Below are 25,513 nucleotides of genomic sequence, written 5' to 3' on the forward strand. Positions count from 1 at the left end.
GCAGATTAATTGCATCTGAACACAGCAGGGGCCGCATAAGAGGGATCAAAATCTCGGACAATTGCTCCCTTACACATCTACTGTTTGTGGATGATGTATTGATCTTCCTTAATGGCAGCATGGCTGACTCATCGGCGCTCCAGCAAGTCTTTGATCTCTTCTAGAAAGCTACAGGGATGGTAATAAACGTACTGAAATCCACTTTAACAGCGTTTGGATGCACCCCACATGAAGTCATCTACACCAAAAACCGTTTCCCCTTTCACATACAGCCTATGGAGGAAGGGCTAAAGTATTTGGGATTCAGGGTAAAACACGGAGGATACAGAATAGTAGATTGGATCTGGCTAATCACTAAAGTGGAGAAAAGGATCAATGTCTGGTACAATAGATACCTCACAAGGGCTGGAAGACTTACTCTTATCAAAGCTGTGCTGGAAGCAACGCCGGTGTACTAGATGTCCCTGGCTTGGATACCAAGAGGAATCTTAACCAGGATACAAAAAATATGCTGTAGATTCTTATGGAAGGGATGTAAACAGGGAAATCTCTTTGCCTGGGTAAAATGGGACACCATTGCTAGACCAAAAAAATGGGGAGGCTGGGGAATTAAGAGATTAGATCTATTTGCAAATGCTCTGGCAGCAAAATTGGGATGGCAGCTCCTCACAACAAATAGTCTCTGGAAGAAAGTGGTCATGGAAAAGTACATTGCTCCAGAAAGCATCTACAGCTGGATTCGCAGGGAACATAGGGGAACTGGAAGACATTCCATCATATGGAAAGCAGTCATTAATTCTCTACCCCTAATTCGGGAAGGTCTGACATGGAGGATTAAACAGGGGGACTCTGTCCGCTTAGGAATTGACCCTTGGATCGAATGTGGGAATATGCATAGACTATCAGGACAGCTTCTTGCACATCTAAGGGTTCAAGGTGCTACACATGTCGCTCATATTGCAGACCAAGAAAACTCCAGCTTTCTCCACCAGGCCTGGAGGACATCACGAGACCTCCATATTCCGATTCCATGGAGACAGGAATGGGAGGCATTCACAGAGGCTCTCACACAAGCTCATATCAGAATTACAGAAGGGGAAGACGAGATTGTTTGGGCACTTGCCAAAAATGGTACATACACCCCAAAGGAGGGATACCTACAGCTGATGCACACCTTTCAGCCAGATAATGCACAGCATTGGTGGAAAGCAATTTGGCACCTCAAGGCAGCACCAAGAACGAGACTCCTCATGTGGGCTATACTCTTCAATAAAATTCCAACGGGGGCAAACTTGAAGAAGAGATCTTTCTATGGACCTTTCTGGTGCCATTTATGCAGAAGGAATGAAGAAGATTCAGAACACCTCTTCCTTACCTGCCCGGAAGTAAAAGAACAATGGTCTGCTCTCCTTACTCACTCCCCCTCCCTTCAACAATGGCATGGCCCGACAATCTTTGAGGCCTGGAAAAACTGGCAGGAGCAGCACTCTGGAAAAAACAAGAATATCCCTCTCCTCATGTGCTGGTCGATCTGGATAGCTAGGAACCGTGCAATTTTTGAACAGAAGCCTCCTCACTGGCCGGTGATAATTGCCCACATATTTGCAGACCTCGCCCTCATTCTTGAAGATCCTCCTCCTCCCCCCCCTCGGACCATAACCCCTGAACTCATAGACAAATCCTTCCCCTGGGCATACTTTGATGGCTCTGCCCAAGAGGAAGGCTGTGGGGGGGGAGCACTCCTCTATCTGAGAGAAAATCACTATTACATGATACAAATTCCCCTGGGTCGAGGCACAAACAATTATGCTGAACTCTCCACTGCAAAACACCTCATCTTTTTTGCACTTGAGAAAGGCTGTACAAAACTTCAACTGTTTGGAGATTCAAAGATTGTTTGCAATTGGCTCACCAGAAAATCATCTTGCTCTGCTTTCTCTTTGAGACACATACTGGATGAGGCACTCAGACTAACAGATGCATTTGAATTTTTTGACTGTCGCCATATATACAGGGAGCGCAACTCTCGGGCGGACTACCTTTCCAAACAAGCAGCACAGAGGCAAGAAGCGGACTGGTTAATTCAAGAAGATTTGGATGGAACCTTCTTTCAACACTATCACAGACCCTTTGATGATTACCAGGCTCAAAGGGATGCTCATATCTGAAAGGGGTCCCAACATGCTCAAAATTCTGTTTTTTTCATGTCTTTTATATATAAACTGTTGTATATGATCAGTAATCGACCATGGCGGATAAACATGGCTATTTACTTTTTGATGCTATTTTTTGGGGAGTGAGCTACAGCTACACTGCAAACGAATCCTGAATATGTTCATCTCTCTCTGTTGATCATGTTTGTTTATACCTCTCCAAACTCCCTGCGTGGACAAACAGTTTGGGGAGAAGAATGCTTTCATGATAGTTTATCTGTTTCAGTTTTTTGGAACAATTAACAGTCTCTTTCAGAGGCCCTGAGAGGCAACCAGCCTCAGTATGCATATGCTCAGCATCTACAGAATGTAATTTCTCTTGACTTAATAGAAATTACGACTTTTTCTACGGGAAAAAAAAAAAAACACTAAGAAAATATTTTAATTAAGATATGTTTTGAATAAACATTTAAAAAATTAAAAAAAAGATAAAATCTTTATAAAAAAAACTTTATTGTTAAAAGACATGAAGATACAAGAAAAATTATGTAATCTAAAAAACAAAATAATCAATTTGCCATTTTTTAATTTCAAAGTAAAAAACTGGAAAATAATTTTTAATATTAATATATTATTTTAAAATATTTCTTATTAAAAATATGAAAAAATCAAATAAATTAAAAAAAAAACAAAACAAAACAAAACAAAACCAAAAAAACAAAAACAAAAAAACTTAAACTTCTCCAAAAATTGGTAATTGGTAAATAATTTTTTATTAAGATGATTTTCTTTATAAAAATAGGCTACTTAAATGTATGCACTCTAGTTTTAATCGTGGTTTTAGATAATCAAAGGAGGCGACCGTTGTGAGAAAATAAAGTGCAAATAAAGTGCTGGTTAAATTTGAAGAGTTTCTCAATTTTAATTTAACGAAATCTTTGTATATATTTGATATCCCGTTGTAAAATGGAGAGTGATAATTAATTTGTTAAATATTTTTGAAATATTAATAATAAGTTTAAAAGTAATTATTAAAAATAATTTTATTAATATTTTGATAGTTATTATTTTATAAGTTATTGATTCAATTCTTGTGGGTTAGAAGTTGGAGATAGGAGTCATTTTGGAAACCATTCTCATTTTCCTAATACAAATTAGTGTTAAATGAATGTATTAAAATTAAAATTTCTAACAAATTAGTGTTAAATGAATGTATTAAAATTAAAATTTCTAACCATTGATTAAGAAAAGGAAAATTAAAAATTTTTCATTAGAAGGATTGTATCTCTTCCTTTTACTTTCTCTAGAAGGTAAGTAAAAATAAGATTCTTTATATAAATAATTTAGTTTGAATTAGTTTGTGTGGGTTTAGTTTTTATCTAATTGAAGAGTTAAAAATGTCACTGAGATTCCTGATAATAACATTTTGTAGATGTGCAAATCATTCTTTCTTCTCACATTAAGAACCTTAATTTAAAATTAACCTGACAGAAATATAAAATAAAAAATAACATGGTTTTCACAATGGAGGCCACGAACTAGAGGATGTCGAGATCCTAGGTTAAAGATGTTTGCGTAGGTTAAAGATGTTTGTGATAGAGTCGTTTACAGAGGTGGAGGAATTGTTCAGACGGTTAAAAGTGGCCAGAATCCAAGCAAAAAAAAAATCAAAAATCTTGTAGATGCAGTGTCTGAATCATGTTTTTGATGGTGGAAATAGATTCAACGCCATCAAAAATGTCTAAAAAAACATAATTTTTAAACTACGGCATTTGTGATTAACTTTTAGATGGAAACTCCTCCGTCATTTATCAAACTCAGTGCTCTTACACACATGATATTTGCACCAAAAAGGAGGCTTAATATTTTGTTCACTAATTGAAGTTACAAAGTCAAGCACATTTATTTTTATTTTATCCACAATGACAGCTCTTCCACCTTTTGGATTCTCTCTTAACTTCAAATGACTAAGCGTTGAGACCTTCTGGGACTCTACTTGTGTACATTTTTGCTCAATTCACATTCAAGAAAATGATAGCCAACTTGAAACATAAAAAGTACAGGACAAGCTAATGTATGTAGCAGCAGTGTGCAGCAAAAGAAGGCTATCAATATAGCTGAAGGCGGTTCCCAGTGGCTTTCCATGTGCAAATTTGATGAGCATAATGGATGATTGTGACCAGAGTGGATCCAAATGAATCCTAGAAAACCCTCTAAGTCTTCAAAATATTCAAAACATCCAAAACTGTCACCTAAGAAAAACCTTTAAAGAAGGTGGATAACACTATCAGGAGACAAAAACATAGAGAAAACATTGAAAAATAGGTTTATCGGCGGTCAAAGCAACTTTGAATCGGAGCTATCGGATTTGGCCGATCAACGGTCCAGATGCAATCAACAAATCGCAATCGGCGGTGGCAAAGGGAGGCTATCGGCGAAGACCACATGGTGTATGTGACTGCGATCAGCGGGGTCAACGAGGACCGTCGATCAAGCGCGCAGATCAACGGCCCAAGTTGAATCGCGATATCGAAATCAGCAATTACAAAGGAGTGGGGCCGATATACATATGGCTCGCGACACCCGGACCCAATAGAGCTATAAAGCGATATTCCATAAAATTTGAGATCCGTCAAATGACAAATTTCTATGTATTTCACGTATTTCGTTTATTAAAGGAAATACGAAGGGAAGCGCCGATGCGATTAAAACTGGACCCGACGAGATCTATGAATGCGATATTATAATATTTCAAGTCCGATAAAGCCATTTTTTGGGTTTTTCAGTGTTTAATGCATTTTTAAAAATAGAAGGAAACCACGAAGACCAGCGGGATTTCGGGAGAGCCAAAGGCAGTAAATGGTTTGGGTCGGGCTCCACCCGATCCCACAAACTGGCTGCCACATGTCCAGGCTAAGGAGAGAGAAAACCACCCTCATCGGGCGATTAATCCCCGTACGAAAGAGCTGCCCGAAATGGATCTCAACTGTTGGATCAAGACCTCTCAGATCAACGGTGGGGATGCAGTAAGCGGCATAAAGGCGGACCCGATAGGAGTTATAAGGCAGAACTTATAATATTTCAAATCCGATGAACAATGATTTGGTGTATTTTCTCATGTTTTGCAGCATTTCTTTGTGTAAACAAAAAATGACCAATTTTTGGATTTCAAAGGCCCGATGACCCATTCCATTACAGAACATGTGGCCACCATCCCTAGAAGTGTTTAGCAATGATTGTTAACACTTAGAAAGGGATCTGAACGGACAGAGGTCGGGAAGCCAGAGAGCCTGAGAAGGTGAAATGAACAAACAGCGTCGATTGGCTTTAAAGCCACAAACAGAGAGCAAACAGGGACAAGCAGTGCTGAGACAGAGTAACAGAGACAGAGAGTCAGTGAGGAGAGTCTGTGTACTCAGAAGAAACTTGGGGGATCCAAGTAAAGCCTTATTGTTTTGTATCTGTTATGTGAGGCTCAAATTGAGCTCACTGTTGTAAAACTCTATTTTGAAGACATAATAGAGAGGTCACCACTAAAGGCTGGACCAGGAGATGTAGCCCAGGAGTGTTGGGTGAACTCCTTATTAAACTTGTTGTGTTTAAGTGTGTTGTCTATTATGTTTCTTTTACTGCTTCATTGTCTATGTATTTCACAATCTTATCGATCCATTGCACAAAATAACATAGGCAAATCCATGCACATGAGTCTATAATACCTTAATAATTGTTTAAGATCTCATTATCATATCAAGTGGTATTAGAGCTTTAGGTTTGTTAAGGTTAGACAAGCTTGTGTTGGATTGTTGAATGCTAAATAGGTCAAAGCTCAAATTAGGAGAAGGAGAACTGGTTGAGACTAACCCTAAAATAGGAAGAGTCTATCCTAGGAGGAAAATGGCAGAGGAAATTCCCTTGGAATCAGACTCTCAGTTCATGGACAGTTTCATGACCATGAGAGCCATGGTAGAAGAGATGTATCGAGAATTCAAGAAAGGTCGAAGTGAAGATACTTCAACCTCAAAACAAGACAAAAGAACAGAGGAACCTCTTCTAGATGGCCATTCAAAAGGCAAAGGGAAAGGGAAAGAACCTCCTCTATCAACACCTCCTTCTAGCCCTTTGATTAAATTAGATGTAAAATTCGATTTGCCAATATATGATGGAGAATTAAATGCAGAAAAGCTAGATAACTGGATTAGACAGATTGATGTATATTTCAGGGTGCAGAACATCGATTCAGAAAGGAGAAAGATTCAGCTAGCCAGCCTTCGCCTTGGAGGAACTGCCCTAGTGTGGTGGGAAGGCAGGACACAAGCTAATTTGAAGAAGCATGGTAAAATTATTTCTACCTGGAGTGAATTTGTTTCTGCCATTAAAAAACAATTCTATCCACTAGCTTATATGCAACAAGCAATGATGAGTTGGAAAACTCTTCGCCAATTAAAGGGGCAAAGTGTACAAAGCTATACCCAGGAATTTAGAAAAAGAGCTTTAATTCTAAGCATTTCTCTAGACTCACCTGAAACTTTACTAAAGTATATAGGTGGTCTACACAGCTATTTGAGGCACACCATTCTCATGTTTAACCCTACTAGCATAGATGAGGTATCCGTTCAGGCTACACATCTAGAGGCTAGAGGCAAGAATGTGAACCCAGAGATTGGGGGATCATCAAAACCCACTGCAAGCAAGAACAAGGAAAAGAGGAAACATAAATGGAAAGAGAGGAAGACAAACGATGTACAGAAAGGCAAACCTTCATGCACTCACTGCAAGAAGGTTGGACATGATGATGAACACTGCTGGTCTTTGCATCTAGAGCTGAAACCCAAGAAGTTCGATGGCAAGAAGAAGAAGACTGCTGCTATTATTCAGAAAGATTTGGGGTCAGACTCAGGTGATGAAACAACAGTCACAGCTGCAGGTATAAAAGGTAAAAATTCTGAAGCATCTACTAGTAATTTTTCACAATCTATTGATAATGAAGAAAATGAGAGGAAAAGGCACGAGCTTTTTCATATTAGAGTTATTTACAAGCATCAAAAGATTGATACTTTATTTGATAGTGGTTCACAAGTAAACTTGATTTCTGAAGCGACTACTAACCACACCTCACAAGAAGCCATATCCATTAGGTTGGGTATATGATAAAGCAAAGCTACAAGTGACTAGACAATGTAAACTTAGGTTTGCTTTTGGGTCAACTTTTGTAGATGAGGTTGAGTTAGATATAGTTACCTTGGATATATGTGGTATTGTTTTAGGAAGTCCCTACTTGTATGATAGAAAAGCCATTTTCTATAGAACTAGAAATAAGTATCAACTCACAAAATATGGAATATAATATATTTTAAGAGCTCATCAGCTCAAAAATAACTACACTCTCATAAACTCAGGGCAGATGAAAAGAATTGTAAATTCATGCAAGAAATTTTTACTAATGGTTGTAAAGGAAAAGACCCCTGATAAAACCAATGTATTTGAAGGTTGTGATGCTAAACAGAAAGTTGATTTAGAAAAATTTGTTTCAGAATATGATATCATATTTCAAGAACCTAAAGGTCTGCCACCCAAAAGGGAAATTGTACATGATATTCATTTGCAGCAAGATGCTCCATTGCCTAACATCGGAATGTACAGGTTATCTGCTTTAGAGAATGCAGAGATCAAGAAGCAGGTACAGGAGCTGCTCGACAAAGGGTTCATAAGGCCAAGCACAACACCATGCGGATCTCCAATTGTCTTGGTGAGAAAGAAAGAGAGTTTGTGGAGGATGTGCATTGATTACAAAGCACTGGATAAAATAACGATCAAGAATTTTTATCCTCTTCCTCGCATAGATGATTTATTAGATCAGTTGAAAGAAGCTGTTTATTTTTCCAAGTTAGACTTGCGTAGTGGCTACCATCAAGTCAGAGTTGCAGAACAAGATGCATGGAAGACTACTTTCAAAACAAAGCAAGGGATGTATGATGGCTAGTTATGCCTTTTGGCTTAACTAATGCTCCTGCCACTTTCATGAGAGTTATGAATGATGTACTCCGACCTTTTATTGATGATTTTGTAATTGTATATTTATATGACATTCTTGTTTTCAGTAAAACATGGGAATAGCATTTAAAGCATGTAAAGCAAACTCTAGATGTTTTGAAAAAATAAAATCTCTATGTTAAATTATCAAAATGTGAATTTGGCAAAACATATTTGAATTATTTGGGTCATATTGTAGGGGGTGGTGAATTCAAGATAGACCCCTCTAAGGTTGAAGTCATTGTGAACTGGCCTAAACCCAAACCTATTACAAAAGTTAGAAGCTTCCTAGGAGCAGCACAATATTGGAGAAAGTTTATTGCTAACTTTTCCTTGATTGCAGCTCCTTTACATGCTTTAATAGGATTGAACAAGGTGTTTCAGTGGGGAGGCAAACAGCAGAAATCCTTCGACACCTTGAAAGAAAAGATTAGTACAACACCAGTACTAGCATTACCAGATCTTCAAAGACCATTTGAGATTGAAACAGATGCCAATGACTATGCCATGGGAGCAGTGTTGATGCAACATGGTAAACCCATATGTTATCATTCTGAGACATTTAATTCTGCAGTAGTTAATTATCCCACATATGATAAAGAATTGTATGCATTAGTGCAGAGTGTGAAAAAGTGGAAACATTACCTATTGGGCAAAGAAACAGTTATACATACTGATCATCAACCACTTCAATATTTACACTCACAAACTAAATTGCAACAATCAAGACACTATAGGTGGATGGGTTTTCTACAACAGTTTCATCTTGTCATTAGATATAAGAAAGGCATACACAATAAGGTTGCAGATATGTTATCCAGACCAATTATAAATGCATCTACTATACTTAAGCATAATTCAGTATTGCATGAAAGCTACATTGAACAATATGCTCAAGATGTAGATTTTAAAGATGTATATGCAACTTTAAGTCATGGAAAACAAGTAGAAGAATTGGATTATCATGTTAAGGACCAACTCTTGTATTATTTGGGAAAGTTATGCATTCCTCAAACTGAAAGAGTTAACATAATCCAAGAAGCACATACTTTTCTAATATCAGGTTATTTTTGTGTAAGTAAAACAGTTGCACAACTGCAAAGATTCTGTTATTGGCCAAGAATGCATGAAACAATTTCTAAATATATTAAAGGGTGTACCATGTGTGCTAAAAGCAAGCCCAACAATAGAAAACTAGGCTTGTACACTCCACTTCCAATTCCTACTCATCCTTGGGAAAGTGTTTCCATGGATTTTGTTGGGGGATTGCCAAAGTCTAGAAAAGGTCATGACTATTTATATGTTATTGTGGATAGGTTCAGTAAAATGTGTATTTTAATACCTTGTAACAAGTCGATTACAGTTGAACAAACAGCAAAATTGTTCTTTCAACATGTATGGGTTCATTTTGGGTTACGCACTTCTATTGTCTCTGATCAAGATTCCCGATTTGTTGGGAAGTTTTGGCCAAGTTTTTGGGAGTTAATGGACACCAGATTGAAGAAGAGCACAACATTTCATCCACAAACAGATGGTCAAATAGAGGTGGTCAACAAGACAGTGATCCTGTTGCTCAGGGGCTATTGCAACAAGCACCCCAAGCTTTGGGATGAACATTTATGTTATGTGCAACATGCTTACAACCGTGCTAAACACTCTTCTACACAAAGATATCCTTTTGAGACTTGTTTTGGTTTTACACTGAGGTCTCCCTTGGATTTTGTCTTTAGTAAAGACATAGCAGTTGATGGACACAGTGATGTGGACAAAGCAACCAAGTTCATTGAACAAATCCAAGAAATTCACCAAGCAGTGCAAGAATAGTTGGAAAAGAGCCAAGCCAAGTACAAGGCAAGGCATGATAAGCATCGAATTGAGCATAGCTTCCAAGTTGGTGATCAAGTCTGGTTCTACATCAGCAAAGACATAATGCAAGGTGAAGGTAAGAAGCTAAAGCCAATAAGGTATGGTCCTTTCAAGATACTTGAGAAAATTAGTGAGAATGCTTTTCGCCTTGATTTGCCAACTTACATGCACATCTATTCAGTAGTTAATGCAAAAAACTTCAGACTATTTGAACCTTCATTGGTTGAAGATCCCGAAGAGCAAAGTCAGTTGCCTTCTATTGATGATCTATTGCATGAATATCTCAATGAGTTGTAGGAAGATATAGTTCTGAACAGGAAGGTGAGAACTACACGCAGAGGGAATGTTGAGTACCTCATAATTGGACTCAAAGGTTCAAAACCAAGCAATGCAAGATGGATAGAGATTGGACAAGTGAGGAAGTTGTATCCTCACTTGATTGATGCTTAAAAACCAACTTTTGGTGGTCCAAAAGCCTTTTCAGTGGGAAGGTGTGATCCAAATGGATCCTAGAAAACCCTCTAAGTCTTCAAAATCTTCAAAACATCCAAAATTGTCTCCTAAGAAAAACCTTTAAAGAAGGTGGAAACATTATCGGGAGGCAAAAACATAGAGAAAACATTGAAAAATAGGCTTATCGGCGGTCAAAGCAACTTTGAATCGGAGCCGTCAGATTTGGCCGATCAATGGTCCAAATCCAATCGGCAAATCGCAATCGGCGGTGGCAAAGGGAGGCTATCAGCGGAGACCACATGGTGTATGTGACTGCGATCAACGGGGTCAACGAGGACCATTGATCAAGCGAGCAGATCGATGGCCCAAGTTGAATCGCCATATCGCAATCAGCGACTATAGAGGAGCGGGGTTGATATACATATGGCTCGCAACAGCCGGACCCAATAGAGCTATAAAGCGATATTCGATAAAATTTGAGATCCGTCAAACGACAGATTTCTATGTATTTCGCGTATTTCATTTATTAAACAAAATACGAAGGGAAGCGCTGATGCGATTAAAACCGAACCCGACGGGATCTATGAATGCGATATTATAATATTTCAAGTCCGATAAAGCCATTTTTCGAGGTTTTCCAGTGTTTAATGCATTTTTAAAAATAGAAGGAAACCATGAAGACTAGCAGGATTTTGGGAGAGCCAAAGGCGGTAAATGGTTTGGGCCGGGCTTTGCCCAATCCCACACACCGGCTGCCACATGTCTAGGCTAAGGAGAGAGAAAACCACCCTCATCAAGCGGTTAATCCCTGTACGAAAGAGCCGCCCGAAATGGATCTAAACCATTGGATCAAGACCTCTCAGATCAACGGTGGGGATGTGGTAAGCGGCATAAAGGCGGACCCAATAGGAGTTATAAGGTGGAACTTATAATATTTCAAATCCAATGAATAGTGATTTGGCAAATTTCCCGTGTTTTGCAATGTTTCTCTGTGTAAATAGAAAACGACCAATTTTGGGATTTCAAAGGCTCGATGACCCTTTCCGTTACAGAACAGGTGGCCACCATCCCTGGAAGCGTTTAACAATGATTGCTAACGCTCATAAAGGGATCTGAATGGACGAAGGTTGAGAAGCTAGAGAGCCCGAGAAGGTGAAATGAACAGACAATGCCGATTGGCTTTAAAGCCATAGACAAAGAGCAAACAGGGACAAGCAGTGCTGAGACAGAGTAACAGAGACAGAGAGTTAGTGAGGAGAGTCTATGTACTCAGAAGAAACTTGGGGGATCCAAGTAAAGCCTTATTGTTTTGTATCTGTTGTGTGAGGCTCAAATTGAGCTCATTGTTGTAAAAATATATTTTGAAGACATAATAGAGAGGTCAACATTGAAGGCTGGACTAGGAGATGTAACCCAGGAGTGTTGGGTGAACTCCTTATTAAACTTGTTGTGTTTAAGTGTGTTGTCTATTATGTTTCTTTTACTGCTTCATTGTCTATGTATTTCGCAATCTTATCGATCCATTGCACAAAATAACATAGGCAAATCCATGCACATGAGTCTGTAATACCTTACTAATTGTTTAAGATCTCATTATCAGATCAAGAGTGATGGTTATATCAAAATCCAGCACAAGAAGTCTTCATTCAACATCATTCAACAAACTTGACTAATTATATTATTATGTGGGAATTTGATTTATTATTAGATTATATTATAAAAAAAATTATAATTTATTAACAAAAATTTAAATAATAACTATCTATTCAACACCCCAAAATAACCCCAATTTACTATTATATTATAAAAAAAATTATAATTTATTAACAAAAATTTAAATAATAACTATCTATTCAACACCCCAAAATAACCCCAATTTACTATTATACCATCATTCCTAACAAAATCAAACAAATCAGAACTCATTACTCTTCCTTAACCCATTAGACCATCAGATTTCATTACACACGATCGGTTGTCGCTTGGCTCTCATAGTCTTATCAGTACAGTATCAACAACATATTTTGTCTTTTCATTTTTCACTGTGTCAAAGTTCCAGGGTCCCGTATCGATTCGGGATCAACGCGTAATCTCTTACATTTTGACTTTTGAGGTGCAACAGGTTGTTGTTGTGTCGAGTCCCAAAGGTATCCGTTATTAAGAACTATAGAAAAATTTAATCATGGCACGTCACTTCGGTTACTCAAGGTTTCTCCATTCCAGGTTAAACGTGTGGCCAAGTGTACTCTACCTATTTGAATAGGTAATTTATAAAACCAAGATATGGAAAATCAATCAGCAGCTCTGGCCACAACCAGGTTATGTGCAATCAATAGGGACCTCATAAATTTTCGGTGATATTGAATCCGACTATATATAAACATATGTTGTCTTTTATTTCCTCCATTTAATGCGATAAATAAGTATTGACAGTGTATATATACACCAAATGAATTTGAATAATATATATAAATATAAATATAAGAGTAATTTTTAATATAGATTTTTTTAAATTTCTATTTTAATGTTAGTTTGAATTTAGTAAATAAGTTTATGGTCAAATCTTGATTTGTGTTGTTTAAATTGGTTTTTTCACTATATATATAAATTTAACACTTTAAAAACTCTTGAAATATTTAAATTGTGAAAAATTCACTTGTTAAACTTATAATTTTAATAATTCACCCCTGTGAGCATCACCCAATGCAATGAGTGCTAAGTGGACTATTCAAAGATAATGAGAAATCAGTTAGTTACGACTACCTCTCATAGAAATGGTCATAGATGAATGACTTACTTAACGCAGATGAATCCCAAAAATGATATATAATATAATGCAATGCGAAACCCCCCAATACTAAAATTCAAAAGAGTGAACGGATCTCTACCTAAGGTTTTTCAAATGGGGTAGCAAGCTAAGTGGGCTTGATTGTGGGGAAAACTCCACAGTTAAGGGCACTTGAGCCGGAGCCCCGGAAGTGATGATTGACGCTATGTGATTCATTTCACTAGTTTCAATCCCACTTCTTCACCCCTGTGAGCATCACCTGATACAATGAGTGCTAAGTGGACTATTCAAAAATCATGAGAAATCAGTCACCCGATACAATGAGTGCTGAATAAACTATTCAAAAATCATGAGAAATCAGTGGACTACCTCTCATAGAAATGATCATAAATGAATAATTTACTTAACGCAGTTGAATCCCAAAATGATATCTAATATAATACATTGCAAAAACCCCAATACTTAAATCCCAAAAAATTCAAAACAAATTAAATAAAAAAAAAATTAAAAACTACTCTATGAATATATATTGCATTTACTAACTACCAACGACTAATATTACCCACGACTAATATTTAAAGTGAATATATATCACACTAAATCCAAACATATACGTGGCCTTTAATTTGTTCCATTTAATTCAATATCGATGGGTGCATAACGTGTTAGAGCAGAGCATACATAACACACAACGGATTTATACTCAGAGACTTAGACGGCAATAGCAGAGAATAATTTCAGAGATAAACAAATGGAGAAACAACAAGATTACTCAGTCAGAAACAACGGAATAGATAAAACAATCACTGGAGAACAGAAATCACTTTGCATTACATAACAGGCTTGGGCCTTGGCTTGCTTCCTTGGCCAGAGAAATTACAAATTTATAGAGGCAGAAGAAGGATCTAGAATCCTGTATGTGATTCAAATGGAGATCTGGAATGATCTAGAAACGAATGGCGGTGTAGAAAGATCTAGAATCCTACATGTGATTCTAGAAACTATTGGCGGTGTAGAAGGATCTAGAATCCTGCATGAATTTGGCTTCACACTTAACATTCTCCCACTTGAAGCTAAATATGAATCAAGTTACACCGAGTCCTACCATGCCTCTACATAACTCATGTTTATTTCGTGGTAGAATCTTAGTGAGCATATCAGCAAGGTTCCTATCTGTATGGATCTTTTCCAAGGATAATTGTTCTTCCTCCAACACTTGCCGAATCCAATGGTACCTTAAGTCAATGTGCATGGTTTTTGAATGAAATGTTGGGTTTTTCGCCAAGTGAATATATATCAAACTGAATCCGAACATATATGTGGCCTTTAATTTGTTCCATTTAATTCAATATCGATGGGCGCATAACGTTGTTGATATACACATCATCTGATGGCGTATTTGTGTCCGTCCTCATGCTGTGATTAATGTTGCAGTAAGATGCTTATTGCTGACTCAAGTTTCATATGTGAATAATTTATTGTGTATCAAGCCATATGTTTATAAAGGGAAGAAGTTAATAGTGTTAATAGTGCAGTATAGGAAAACCATGTTTTCTCTCTTCTAATCCAGTAAAAAATTCAAATTTTAAATTTAAGTCAAGTCATCAGATTTTATTAGGGTCTTATGTTACTAATCTCACTTGTCATATAAAAATTTGGTTACTAATCTCACTTGTCATATACAAATTTGGTTACTAATCTCACTTGTCATATACAAATTTGGCATGTATCATATTTATATGATGCAATTTGACATGTGTCATATGACACTTGTCAAACTGGTTTATTACATGTGTTTTGTGTTTAAGATAAGTGTTTTATCAAAAAATAGAAGTAGGATGTGTTTATAAGTAGAGGAATGAATGGTTGAAGAAAAGACAAATATGTGGGATCTGTTTTTTGATATATGTTTTTCTACAACAATGTTAAGTTGACAATAGCCAATTTAGATAATAATGAATCAATGTTGGAGCCAATCACTCTAGATGATAGTGATCCTAAAGACTCTTTAGGGATCATCCTCCAAACCAATGAATGCATCAATTGGATTGGATAATAATAGAGAAAGCCAATGCATCAATTGGATTGGATATAAAAAGCAGGGATAGAGGAATAAACAAGAGTGATGAGATGCTTCCATGTATAGATGTAGTATCTATCCTATTTTGTAGTATAATTGGTTTATATCTATCTAATAAATTTTGGTTTTGATCAATGATGGTGTGTTTGTGATTTTATCATTTAGTGCTAAATAGTAGTTAGTTGTATCAATGAATTTGTATTAGTAAACGTCTCTATATATATATAGTCGTGTTTTGTTTTTGGGTGGTTGTGTCATTTATTGGACACTCATATTTATGTGCCCTCTATATCCTTGGCATACTATCAAGGAGCTTAGATTTATATAATTGAAGTTATAGTAACTAGGGTAACCATATAAATTAAATGTTTGGTTAACTCTGATAGGCATTAATCCATAATAAGTATCAAAACACTTACTACATGATACATCATAATTAGCTAACATTTAAAAAAGCCACAAAAACTAATTAAATTATAACTTTATTATTATTATTATTATTATTAGTATAACCAAAAGTTTAATATATAAGTTAAAAAAATATATACATTTGAAATAAGGTGTAAAAAGATTCTTAAGCATGTAGATTTACCTCATTTTATTATAGAAATTTTTAATCTATAAATAGGCTTTGTTATAATGTCATGGACCAATATCATGGCTTATCAATACTACGGGCTCAACAAATCATTATAACACTTGTTCATATGATTTTAAAAACAATAATCAATTTAGTTAAAAGGGAAAAATAGCATAACTACTTTGAAGATAAATCTTAACCTTTAATTTGTGTATACTACTATGAATATTCTAGAATACCAAAAATTAAATTTTTACCATTCACCTAATAATTATTGATAATTAAATTAAAATTATATCAAAAAATAAAGCATAATAAAATTGCTATAAAATTGATTCCATCTATTTAAATTTTATTAAATTACAAGATAAAAATGACAAAATTCCTATCATTAAAAAAGTTGCACAATTAAAAAAGTTTTAGATAAGTTTTGGATAGGAATGTTAGGTTCCTTGGGCTCCATGATAATTAGTAAATTGGGGGTTGCGCTAACCACTGCTCTCAATTTGGAGTTGGGCTTACTATTGCTTTTAAATAAGAGTGGAGACTTATTATAATTCAACGGTCATTAACTTAATAGTGGAGATGTATATAAACCATAAGTGTGAGTTATCACCCTTATTCAACAAAGGCTGGTGATTTTTAAGAGACAAGCTTTAATTCCTCTTATAAAAAGCTACTATTTTTAAGGAACAAGCTTTAATTCCTCTTGTAAATGTCTTTAAATATTGAACTATTAAGTGTTTACTTAAGGGTACCTTTAAGTACTGGATCATTAACATATTTCTTTAACTCTCTTTACATCATATAAAAAGTAGCTAAGTCTTAAATTATATTCCAATCCCAGACCAATTTCGTAATGAGCAAAAACTGTGTTTTGAGTTCTACTTTATACCATATAACTTCATGATAAATATTCAGTCTGATCCATGTGGGCTTGTTCCAATTGTCTTATAATGATGCAGAGGACAATTTGTACGAAGGGTGGAGGTTCAGTGTTTGTGCACTGTCATTAAAACGTCATGCAACGAAAGCGATTGGATCATGGATTTCCCTTTCCAATTTTTAATTCTAAAAACCAGATACGCATAGATACTTGCCATTCTTTTTGGATTCAACATTATTATGTTTGAATCATGTTTTTGATAGTGGAAATGGATTCAACATTACCAAAAATTTTAATACACTTATAATTTTGATTTACAAAAATTCTTGCTAAATTTTCTTTAAATATAACTGGAATTTTCATAACTTACAAAACCACTCCTCCGTTAAAAGGTGATTGTGTTTTCACAATTCACAAGGGCTGGACAGCAGAGAACAGTAACTACAACACAGTGGAATGCCGGCTGCAACCAGATTGACTATGGGAAAAGCCATAATTGCCATCACGTTCTTGCCCAACAAAACTAAAATATGCTCCTGGTTTTGATTCCAGTTTCACTGTTGAAAACTAGACTCCATTAAAATGGTGAATGAAGGCACTAACCCTAAGGACTTGTCTGGGTAAGCCATAATTTCGCCTTAAACTATTTGCTTTTCAAAAAATCTGAAATTAATGGTGAATGAAGGTACTAACCCTAAGGACTTGTATAGATAAGCCATAATTTTGTCCTGGATTAATTTTTCTTTAAAAAAAATCTGAAATTAATAGTGTTTGAATCATTTTTTTTAAGACAAAAATAGATTTACCATCTCGAAAAACTTAGATCACTTCAAATTCTAAAAACTCAAAAAGTTTTAGATCACCTAAAATTCTGAAAACTGACCAGTGATTTCCAAAAATTTCTAATCATCAACACTAAATCTTGGCCTTGGCCAGTTTTAGAGTAGGTTCTAACCCTAATGTTTAGGCGGTTGAAGCTGTTCAGCTGGTGGGAAAAAGGCAGAGGTAGAGGTGGAGTAATGAGAGGAGTGAGATGTTACATAAATAAATAGGTATGACCCACTGGCTATTCCCTGGTCACATGGATGAAAGTGGACAGCAGGATTTTGGTTGTCTGTCCCTGGCCCTGACAGGACTTTCGGAGATTGACTGCAGAGACTAATGAATACAGCCATGATCAAAGGGAACGGAAGCATAATAGAATTTGGATTGCACATATTGATAAGATCACATTTCTTTTTTATCTCCTCTTTTTGACCTTCTCTCGCCGGTAACCAATGGCAACCAGTGGCGTAAAAGGGGACCAACATTTTAGTTCGAACGTGGATGGATTCTCCTGTTTGGAATTATGACCGCCCGGGTTTCGAAGGTGGGCTGGGGTCAAATATTCTTGGGCCGGTGGATCATCGACTTGACTTTGGGTCCTCTGATTTAATAACAGAGTCAATTGAATGATAATGCCGAAATTATTGAGTGATGACATCACGGTTTTGACAGGCGATCGGTAAGGTTTGGGGTTTGGCCTGAATTTAAGAGTTTAATAGGTTATAAATTGCTGCAGAATTATTCGAAAATTTAGTTTATAGTTGTTAAATTTTAAGATTTTAGGTGTCATAGAGTTTTTTATGGTGCTGAATTTATTTTTTCCATGAAAATAAAATTTAAACATCGACAAAGTCAAATTTCTTAAAAAAAAATTTCAAATTTTCATGAGAAATTCACAATCCACCATTCCTAAACAACTTTTTTTATTTAACATTATATATAAATAAATTTAATCACTTTAAATTTTTCTAAAAATATTTAAATTACAAAAAATACACCTATCAAACTTACAACAAATTCTTACAAAATTTTAGACTAATTCGACCAAAAAAATATATCTGAAAATTTTCTATAAATTAAAGTAGTTAACCTTAAACATGCCATTAAAAACTATTCAACCATGACTGTTTCTGACCATAAAGATTATTAAACCATGACGTGACAGCTTCTGACTGGTTATTTGTAAGGTTTGGTTTTGAATTTCGTTAGATGTGAATTTTGCATGGCTTTTCAGTTTGCACTATCAGAGTCTAGTAATATATTGTGTAACGTTAATTTTAATAATAATTTAAATTTAAATATCAAATAGATTAATTTAACTTACATTTTTGAGATAACAAATATAAAATAATTTTATAATATTAAAATTATTAATGATACTCACTCCTACTTTTTGAAATTTTAATCTCAGAATGAGGACACAATCATATCTTCATAATGACACATCAGCTTTACATTATCCTTGTCACCGTCGTTGAAATTAATTAACAAACGGGACGCGCATGCCAACGTCTTATAAAATCTATATCTTCCAACACAAGTCAAAATTAGACTTCGAAGAATCCTTTCGCATATGAATAAATGAAGTTTTAGTCCATTATTTTTGCATTCAAGTTGATATGATAATTTTTGTGGATATGCTAGCCATTAGCTATAGGCCATTGAATTTCCAAACAAGCCCATTTTCCTTGAAGTGATTTCACTGACCCATTACATCTTCTACCACTAAGATGGAAGGGACTTAAACATTCATCATAATTTGAACTTGAGGGAAGTAAGGACTAGCAAGTGCAAATCTCTAAGATATTTTTAAGTAGCATATCTTGAATGATTTCTTTGGATTGATTATGGGAAAATGACAAAAGATGGAACGATTGGGTATAAAAGGGATTGGGAGACCATGTAATATTTCTTTTTATGATATAGTCAAATGGACGTAAATCTACCCATGATATTTATTGTGGTATTTGCCCATGGTATTTTCCTATGGTATTTTCCTTCGTTTTTCTAGGGAAAATAATAAATAAGGTTTCCAGAGAGTCCATCAAGCCTATAAAAGCGGATAGGAGCTAGGCATTGGGATCATTGGGAGTTATTTATTTGTTTTGCCTTCGTTGAGAACTTGGCAAGGCTAGTTCTAGTTTGATCCCAGGGACTAAAACCCCATTGGAGTAATTTGTTTGGTTGGCAAGGCTAGTTCTAGTTTGATCCCAGGGACTAAAACCCCATTGGAGTAATTTGTTTGGTGGATCCATCCAAGGTCTAAGATTGTGTTTCATTGTTGCGGTTTCTTATTTGATGAGCAACCTTAATTTGTCTAGTGGATCCATCCAGGGTCTACGATTGTGCTTCAGTGTCGTGATTTCTCATTTGATGAGCAACATTATGCCATTGGTGAGGGTTTCTTATGCTAATTACTCTGGCATGTATTATTTGCATTAATTAATTAGAAAAAAGTGGTTGAAGTTCTAGATCCCTTATGTGTTCTGTCTTTGTTGAAACCTTGTGTTAATTAGAAAATTATAGTGTGCTCGATCTATCCAAATTTTTAAGGTTTAGGATCTTACAGTAGTATCAGAATTGTGCATCCTGCCATCTGAGGGAGGGTTTTATGCAAGGAACTTCAGTGAGATTTATTCTCACTCTAGCCGATATTTCCATCTTCGATGGTATTTGATATCACCCTAGTTGGTATCTCAATTTTTAATTGGAAAACTAGATCTATATCATCAAATCTTTGCTGGCAAGAAGTTTCACTAAATACAAATAAAAATAAAAATAAATCATCATTTTTCTGGAGCCTAGTCTTGATTAATCTCTGGGGTGTTTGGACACTGATCTCAGTTTCTCTGCAGGATTTTATGACAAGTGACTAGATCGAGATTAATACTTGGGACTGTTGCAACCTGTAAGAAGGCCGAGAGCCCATTCTGAATTAGTTTAATTGCAGTACAGAGGGGCTTGGTCGCATATTGGTATCATCATACCTTGCAGGATTGAGGACAAAAAGCTCTAAATTATGCTAAGGACAACTGCGTCTTGAAATTTGGGAGCTTTATTATGAGTTAGATCATTCCCCACTTATTATCCAGGTACAACCACTTTGACTCTCAAACGTAAGCCGAAACCACTGCTGTCGTGAAACACCATTTTTTTGTTTTTCACAAATGGAGGCATTGAATGGACCTCCCAAACGCTTGGAATAACACCATGGGATTAATGCCCATTTCACTCTAAGGTCTCCCTCTTTGATCCGAATTGGATCCATAAAGAACTCTCAAAGGAACCATGACTGTACAGGTTAGGAAAAACTTCTAAAAATTCCGAAACAACGATAAAAAACACCCTGAACCAGTGGCAATGGCAGCGAGTGTGGAACAACGAGGACCTCGGTCAAAGCGCACTGACTAAGGCCCATGGAGACTACGCGGGAGGCCGGATTAGCCCCTGGGAGCCCTGGATTGGGAAACAGAGGTGGATTTTGATGCGATAATCGCGCATCGCTGGGCGAACAGGCTCGAAATGGGGGAAGGTCGAGCACTCGGTCGCGTCACGAGCTGGAGTACCGCAGGCGAAAATGAAAAAGTGCTAATGGACAAGGTGGGACCCGCACTCTGGAAAACCAGCAGTATTGATCGGGGTGCCCTCAAACGATAAACAGTTTTGGGACAAAGCGGAGCGATCCCACTTAACGATTGACGCGTGGCAAGCAGAGGTGAGAGAAAACCGTCGTTGATTGCGCGCTAAAGGCCGAGAAAGTCAACCGCGCGAAACGTGTGTATGGCGTCGGATCTGGAGGCCCCAGATCTAATGATTGAGATCGCGCCCAATGGAGGAAGTGGAATCGACGAAGGAATGAGCCGCAATTTAGAAGAATTTGAAGTCCGCTTTGACCGCCACGGTGGAGGAAGACTTCATCCACGATGTAACTGAAGAAATGAACCGACGAAGCAGGCTGGTGCGAGTTATAGGAGGACATGTGGCCACTCCCTGAGCGCTAATGATGACGCCGAACAGGAACTCCAAGCGCAGCTGTAGAAGGTGAATCGACAGAGGTGGAAGAGGAACTGAACATGCATGGGAACGAATGGCTTCAAAGCCATGAACAAAGACGGAATACACAGTCAGTCCGAGAGACGAAGAGAGGGACAGAGAATCCCAAAGACAAAGAAACCAGAATCCCGAGGAGGACAGAACATAGAGAAAGAAGACAATGAAGCAAAAGCAGAAAGAGGATAGAGGGCTGAGCTGACCAGAGGCAGCGTTGAGCACCAGAGGCTTGAGAGATCCAAGCCATCCCAGAGAGGATATGTCCGGGCTGAGCACCACATTGGGCTCTTCATGTAGACCAAAAGGTCACAGCGCTGGTAGGAAGAAGAAGTCTGTGTACTCAAGTGGCTTTGGGAATCCAAGAACCACCCTGCCAAGCAAATCTGCTTCAGGTGACTCATATTGAGCTCCTGCATTGTAATTCTCTGCTTAAAGACAATAAAACAAGGCCACCACTGAAAGTTGGACCGGAGATGTAGCCCTGGAGAATAGGGTGAACTCCTTATTAATTTCTTGTGTTCTTGTATTTGCTTACTGTATTTCTCTGTTATCTTTCCATATAATTATCTGTGTATTGGCAATCTGATTGATCTGTTGCTTAAATAACACAGAACACACACACTAGCACATGAGTCTGTAATACCTATATTCAATAAATCTTTAACTGATGTCACCCATAGGGTGATTATCAGATCAAGTGGTATCAGAGCTCCAAGCTGTAAGGTTAGACAAGCTTGTGTTGGTTTAGTTGTTGAATGCTCACTAGATCAAAGCTCAAATTAGGAGAAGGAGAGTTGGTGGAAACTAATCCTGAAATTGGGAGAGTCTATCCTCAGAAGACAATGTCAGAGGAAGGTTTTGTGGGGCCAGACCCTCAATTCATAGAGAGTTTCCTAGCTATAAAGTCTATGGTAGAAGAAACGTATATGGACTTTAGAAAGCATAAGGTTGAAGACTCCTCAGGCTCTAAACAAGATAAAGAAGAAGATGAGTCTCACTTTCATGACCACTCCAAAGGAAAAGGGAAAGAGGAAAGCTTTCTCACACCTCTTAATAGCCTTGTGCATAATAAGAAAGCATCTTTGATCAAGCTAGATGTTAAATTTGATTTGCCTATATATTATGGAGAGCTAAATGCTGAAAAGTTGGACAATTGGATTAGACAAATTGATGTGTATTGCAGAGTACAGAACATAGACTCAGACAAGAGTAAGATTCAGCTGGCAAGCCTACGCCTAGGGGGCACTGCCTTGGTTTGGTGGGAAGGCAGAGCTCAAGCTGATATGAAAAGACATGGTACGACCATCTCTGTCTAGAGTGAATTTGTTGCTGCAATCAAAAAGCAGTTTTATCCATTGGCATACATGCAACAAGCCATGATGAGTTGGCAAATTCTTCGACAGTTGAAAGGGCAAAGTGTGCAAGGGTATACTCAAGAATTCAGAAAGAGAGCATTGATGTTGGGTATCTCATTAGACTCACCAAAGACTCTTTTGAAGTACATTGGTGGTCTACATAGCTACATGAGGCATACCATCCTCATGTTTAATCCTCACATGCTTTCTTTCTTGATGCTTAGGAATAAAAATTTGATTGGAATTTTTGATAGACTGTCATTTGCTCATATATTCCAAGAACAAAATGGGATTACATATACTTTATCAAAAGTTATCATTTGCTCATATATTCCAGAAACAAAATGGGATCACATATACTTTATCAAAAATGAGTCTGTATCATCAACTTGGAGAGATCAACTATAATCCATATTTCAACAACAATTATCTTGAATCTAGGAAAATTTACTATACTTGACATAGTGAGGGGTCATTCTCTTTTTGGTACTTTTTAAATAGATGTAATATTGCTTAATATATGCTGGGGTTATATGTGGATGGTTTATTAAACGACTATGATTCTATGTTAGGATTATTTTTGTTAGATCCCTATGAGATGTATGAGTCATTTCGTGTAACTTGAGTTATGCTTGAGTAGGATTATTTTTGTTAGATCCTCTATGAGATGTATGAGTCATCGTGTTTAACTTCAGCTAAGGTGGATGATAGATGCATGAAGGAAGGATTTTTCTGAAATATGTAAACAGTTTCTTAGTAAAAAATCTGTTGTTTTTTTCGTACTGAAACAAAAACATGAAAATGTTTTGTTAGCTACATGGTGGTGGACACTCGTACTGAGATAATTTGGATTCAGTGCTTGCCATGCACAAACTGCTATGGTCAGACTGATCCCTTATTCAACCCTGCAGCTTCATCGACATACAGAAAGGTTCCCTGTGCAAGAAAATGGACATTAGTGGTTGCAGAACCAACAGGTATTGTGGATACCAGGTCTCCTACGGAGATGGGTTTTTCACAGTGGGCGATTTCTCCACAGAGACTCACACATTCAGAGGGCAAGTGATCAGAAGAGTGGTGCTAGGTTGTGGCCATGATAACGAAGGGCTGTTGGAGCTGCAGGGCTTCTGGGTCTGGGCTGAGGGACACTCTCATTTTCATCTCAGATAGGGGCACAGTTCAACAAACGATTTTCTTACTGTTTAGTTGACAGGAGCGCGTTTGGAACCTCTAGTTCCCTAATTTTTGGTGCAGCTGCAGTGCAATTCTTACACTGTTGTTGAGCAACCCAAAGCTGGTGGGCATAATCGTCGGTGGGAAGAGGCTTACCTCCATTCCTGCCTCTATGTTCAGGATGGATGCTACTGGCAATGGCAGAGTTATTATCAATCCTGGAACCTCTATGGCTCGTTTAGTTGAGTCTGCTTATACTGCAATAAGGGATGCTTTCAGGGATGGGACTTGGAACCTGAAATTTGCAGGTAAGTTTTCTCTGTATGATACCTGCTATGATTTATCAGGGCTGAAAACTGTGAAAGTCCCCACTGTGGTCTTTCATTTCCATGGCTGAGCCGATATCTCGCTGTCTGCTACTAACTTTCTCATTCCTGTGGATAGTTTTGCAATTTTCTCCATTATTGGCAACATCGAGCAGCAAGGGTACCGTGCAATGTTTGACAGTCTGATAAATCGTGTGCGATTTAAAGCTGGTTAATGCATTGCCTAGGAGCGCTATTTTATTTGATTTTGAGTTTTACGTGTATGGTCTACCTAACTTAATTTTCTCATATACCATCCCCAGCTATTGTTCTTGCTGTCATTGAAAATGTCATTTGGGTGTTATCCAAATGTATGGAATCTCCATGCCTATCTGTTTTAGGTTGTAATGTTTTCATATGAATATGAATCAAACTATTTTGTCATTCCAAATGCAGAGACTATTATCTGCTCTCCCTTTTCCCATTGCTTTAAGTTATGGATCCAAAAACTTGCCGCAAATTTATTCGGTTAAAATAGCAAAATGCAGGAATCTCATAAATGGCAGTCATTTATTTCCACTGTTTAGAGATAAAATGGTTTTTTCCCCATTTTGTTTCTTAGAAATGGCAGTCTTCTCTTTCCTCAGTGATAAAATACTAATGTTTTTTTTAATTGTTGGTTGTAATATTATCTGTTTTCGCTCAAGCTGAACTATAAATCCACATGGCCCAACCAATTGTCGCTCTGCGAAAATAGCAAAATCTGAAAGCCTGATGGTGGGAATCTTCTATTTCCGCTATTTGGATTTGAAATATGTTTGTGTCTCATACTTGTTATAATATGAATTGTTAAATTGGAGTAATATGACTTATTAAATCTCTGTAATATGAGTTATTCCATCTGTATAATTTGAGTATTTTAAATATAGTTGTCTAAAGTTTCTTATTTCAACTTAAAGTGAATGAGGA

General features: G+C 36.9%; 1 protein-coding gene and 1 pseudogene across 1 annotated transcript; both read left to right on the top strand.

Annotated features, from left to right (window-relative positions):
- Window positions 1–698: 698 nt before the first annotated feature.
- On the top strand, window positions 699–2,168 carry LOC149206148 (uncharacterized). Its single transcript, XM_089397611.1, has one exon. It carries the CDS (start codon window positions 699–701, stop codon window positions 2,166–2,168), a length of 1,470 nt encoding a protein of 489 aa, XP_089253737.1.
- Window positions 2,169–23,675: 21,507 nt separating this feature from the next.
- LOC149206149 (aspartyl protease family protein 2 pseudogene) lies at window positions 23,676–24,967 on the top strand (annotated as a pseudogene).
- The last annotated feature ends 546 nt before the right edge of the window (window positions 24,968–25,513 follow it).

The sequence above is a fragment of the Pinus tabuliformis genome, chromosome 1_2 (assembly GCF_031772625.1).
Source record: "Pinus tabuliformis cultivar Carrire ecotype Pingquan chromosome 1_2, CPIR1, whole genome shotgun sequence".
NCBI classification, from domain to species: domain Eukaryota; kingdom Viridiplantae; phylum Streptophyta; class Pinopsida; order Pinales; family Pinaceae; genus Pinus; species Pinus tabuliformis.